Source organism: Mastomys coucha, unplaced genomic scaffold (assembly GCF_008632895.1).
Source record: "Mastomys coucha isolate ucsf_1 unplaced genomic scaffold, UCSF_Mcou_1 pScaffold20, whole genome shotgun sequence".
Lineage (NCBI taxonomy): Eukaryota > Metazoa > Chordata > Mammalia > Rodentia > Muridae > Mastomys > Mastomys coucha.
The window spans coordinates 62544265-62548723 of NW_022196903.1; the positions used below are offsets into that span (position 1 = coordinate 62544265).

The 4459-nt window shown below is 40.3% G+C and overlaps 1 gene segment (V, D, J or C); it reads left to right on the forward strand.

Moving 5' to 3' along the window:
• The window catches only part of LOC116099874, a 14926-nt gene extending 10467 nt beyond the window's left edge, over positions 1 to 4459 (forward strand). The window contains 2 exon segments of the V gene segment in view: positions 2765 to 2811; positions 4232 to 4459. Of these exon segments, the coding sequence occupies positions 2765 to 2811; positions 4232 to 4459 (275 nt within the window).

Genomic DNA, 4459 nt, shown 5'->3' on the forward strand with positions numbered 1-4459 from the left:
TCTTCTTCTTCTTCTTCTTCTCCTCTTCAAGAGAGGTTTTCTCTGGGTAGCCCTGGTTGTCCTGGACCTCACTCTGCAGACCAGGCTGGCCTCAAACTCAGAAATCTGCCTGTCTCTGCCTTGCAAGTTCTGGGATTAAAGGTGTGTGCCACCACTGCCCAGCAATAGTTGGAGTTCTTAATGCACATAATAACTAGAGACAAGAACATTCTCCAGGAGTACACCTTCATGTCTTGTGCTAAGTTGTTATCTTGTTAGCCTCTTGGGAGAGCGTTGTCAAAGGAGGATCCTTCAGGAAATTCTGGCTGTTCAAGCTAGGAGTCTGTGTGTGCCCCTGCCTCACAGTGTACCATTTGACATTTTGATTCAACATAAATGTCTAACCTGCCCCCCAATTCATCACCACTTTTCTAAGCAAGTCAGGAGAATTAATTGCCTCCACTTCTCCATCCATTAAATTCATGCCTCTGATAATTAACCATTCTTTTCTGGAAATTTTCTGTTTTGCTTTTACTCTGAACTTGTTAGTCATATATGATAGTACATGAAATTGAGAAAAGGCTTTTGTACACTGAGGGAATTTTTGTCTTCTATACTTAAAACTACTACTGATATCTGATAGAAAATTAAGATGTTCATTGTATCTTCTAGGTCCAATGCAAAACTAGTATTTTATCTTAAAACTCACCACTGTTTATCCCAATGAAACTCTCCAACTTGGTAAAGTCTAGTATTCCCAGTTTGGGCAATGGTAGCACATATTGCAAGTTAAGAAACATATCTAAGTATATACTGAAGCCTGGAAACTTTGCTTTGTTTTTTGTTTTTTGTTTTTTTTTTTTTTCTGAATTGAAAAAGTATTGGCCGGTGTATTACTTGAATGACATTGTCTTGCACTAAAATCACAACAGTTGATATTATGACACTTAATTAAGGAATTTCGCATAGTGGAGACCTAATCAAGCCATTGTCATGTGCCTGTAGTTACATTATTAGACCCTAAATCATGGTAAGTTTATCTGAGGAGAGGAAAGTGCAGGTTGCTTAGCTCTCAAAAGTGACTTCTGTCTTTACTTGCACTTCCTCTAAATGCACTGCTTATTAGAGTGAAAGGGCCATAGTCCAGCAGAACCCTCCCCATCATCAAAAAGATACTTATTGTTTTATGTTTTAGTGATGTATATGTTGGTGTTGCTATATCTCTGTATAAGCACATATGCATTTGGGTGCTCAAAGAGGACAGAAAGATTCAGGGTCCCGTTGAACTGAATGTTTACACAATAGTGTGCAGCACAGCAAGCATCCTTAACTGTTGAGTAATCTATAAAGTTCTGGAGAGGATTTTCTACTCTCAAAACATGGTATTAAAATAATTTCACTGCAAGGCAGTAGTGGTGCATGCCTTTAATCCCAGCACTTGGGAGGTAGAGACAGGCAGATTTCTGAGTTCGAGGCCACCCTGGTCTACAGATTGAGTTCCAGGTCAGCTAGGGCTATACAGAGAAACCCTGTCTCGAAAAACCAACAAAAAAGAATTTCATTGAATTAGCTGTTGGGCTGTCTGAACAAATAAAAATGCTTGGCACCAAGCCTAAAACTTAAGGTTATTCAAAGATCACCTGGTGCAAAAGCATTGATGTAACTATATCATTTTACTAAGATATAATTGACATATAAAAAAGTTATACATATCTAAGGCATTTAAAAGAAATGTGTTGAAGTTTACCTGTGAAATATTATTAGCCACAAACACTAGAGATCTATGACTCACTTCCAAAGATCCTCAGACCATATTTCCTATGCCACTTGATTTTAGTCATCATTTTTACATTTTTATTTTTATGATAAACAGTAAAGATTCCTAGTGTTTTATATTTATTTGTATTCTATCATGGAGAAATATTCAATAAACCACTGGAAAGGAAGCTTCTAACTCTTACATTTAGCATTGCTAAAATGACACCTTTTTTTAACTGTAAAATTAATGAAAGGTGAGAAAAAATCACGAGAATTGTTGTATTTGTCATTATCATTATCATTCTTTCCAGTGTTTCTGTCATACTGCACTTAGGAAATGTCTGGTGTCATTCTGATGGACACTTTTTAGCATTTTTTCCATCTAAGCTCCACATTTTGTTTTATTATTGTCACCCAAAAATGGAAAATATTTTATTTAATAGCTGCATAGTTCTTTCCTCTATCTGTACTTCAAAACTAACTCAAGTATTTGCATACTGCTTCCTAGGGAGGACACACCCTTACTAGTCTAGGATAAAAGCTCAGTTGTCACATTGCTTTGACTGATTAGTCTCCTCAGGCTGCCTCCTCAAAATGAAGATGCCTGTTAGGTTGTTGGTGCTGTTGTTCAGGTTTCCAGGCAAGGATGGAGGGAAGCGAGAAACAAGAATGGGAATGGAAGATGAATGCTAGCTCCTGTGATAATCACAATTGTTCTATCTTTGTATGAGAAGATGGATCTTACCCTATAGCATGGGGCCTGAGCGATTTACATCTATGAAAGGGAGGTTCAAGTGGGAGAGAATGCGTGCTGTAATAATTATTAAGACAGAGATGGACTAGGATGGTATAAGTTATGCCTAGAAACCCTTGATGACTTTCATTTCTCTTGTTTTATAGGTAATTTTAGTGGGTAAAGAATTTAATAAAAAATAAACCTCTCAGTTGAAGTCTCTATCAAAATGAAATCACAAATATTACTAGCAAAGTTTGTCTACATCTTTGAACTTCTCTATTGCTATTACAGATTCCAGTGGTGATGCTGTTCTGATCCAAACTCCACACTTCCTGCCTGTAAGTCTTGGAGATCAAGCCTAAATCTCTTGCAAGTCTAGTCAGAGCATTGTCCACAGTAATGGAAACACCTATTTGGAATGGTCCCTGCAGAAGCCAGGCCAGTCTCAACAGCTCCTGATCTACTTGGTTTCCAAGTGATTTTCTGGGGTCCCAGACAGGTTCAGTGGCAGTGGGTCAGTCACAGACTTCACATTGAAGATTAGCAGGGTGGATCCTGAGGATAGAGGAGTTTATTATTACTTCCACCATTCATATTATCCTACCACAGTGATGCAGACCTTATCAAAAACATCTTGCTTGGAGAGGTCTAGCTGTCAAATGTGTTGCTTCTTTGTGTGAGATACATAGAGATGCTAAGGGACTTTAGATTAATGGTTGTAGCTGAGGGCTTTGAAGCATGAGTTCTTTGGCTACACCTCACTGGCTGGTTCAGGTCTCGCTGGGCAGAATTGTTGCTGGTTCAGGTCTCACTGTTGCAGATTATGGGGCTGCAGGATGCATTAGTTAAAAGGAGGCAATGCATAGTCATAGGATATTTTATTATAGAAAAGAGAAAAGATGCCAGCCATGACCACATGGAAAGAGAGAAAGGAGAAGGAGAGGAGAAGAGGAGAGAGAGGGGGTAAAAGAGGAAGAGAGCAGGAGAGCAAGAGAAGGGGAGAGTAAGAGAGCAAGAAAGAGGGCAAGAGAGCAAGAGAGAGAGGGGAGGAGGCAAACCATCCCTTATATTGTGAGGCTGGGCTATCTGTCTGTGGGGTGAGGCATAACTGGCTGTGGTCAGATGATTGGGTTAGGGTCCAGCTAGAATGCTGGGAGCTTGGGGGATTGTCTACATGACCGAACACACATCTCCTGTGGGGGTGGCTGTGGGGGTGGGTGGGATTGAAACAGCAGCCAGGGACCCAGGAGGTGTGGCTGAACTCCTTAGTCCCTTGCAGGCAGAAATTATCACTCAATGGGTCTCTAGAGTTCCAGAACTGTTACTTGACTTGGCCCAGGCTTCCTGAACAAACCACTGCCCCACAGTTCCCTGTTGTTACTTTCTTTTGTACCAAACAGGGTAGTATTCTTTCCCATATCCCATTGCCAGTGAAATGCCCTGGTTTCCAAATTATATGGTTCCATGGATTTCACTTAGTTATGTGGCCTATTCCAAACTCAGAATGAAAGATTTCTTGTGGTTTATGTCTTAGTTAGGGTTAGTATTTCTGTGATGAAACACAATGGCCAAAGCAAGTTATGCAGAAAACGGCTAATTTGCCTTATACTACTATATTACTGTTTATCATTTGACAAAGTCAGGACAGGAATTCAAACAGGGCAAGAACCTGAAGTCAGGAACTGTTGGAGAGGTCATCGACATGGGCTAATTATAGCCTTTGCTGCTCCTGGATTGCTCAGCATGCTTTTCTTGTAGAACTCAGGACCACCAGCCAAGGAGTATTACAATGGACACTACAATGGACTAGGCCTTCCCTCAGAAGAGACCACCTACAGTAGATTGGCAGGACTCACAGTTGACGGATATGATCACCAGCCCGTCTTCAAAATTTTTGATCCAGAATTACTCCTGTATAAAACAAAGGTAGGGACAAAAATGAGGCAGAGGCTGAAGGAAAGGACAACCAGTGAAAAGCCCAACTAA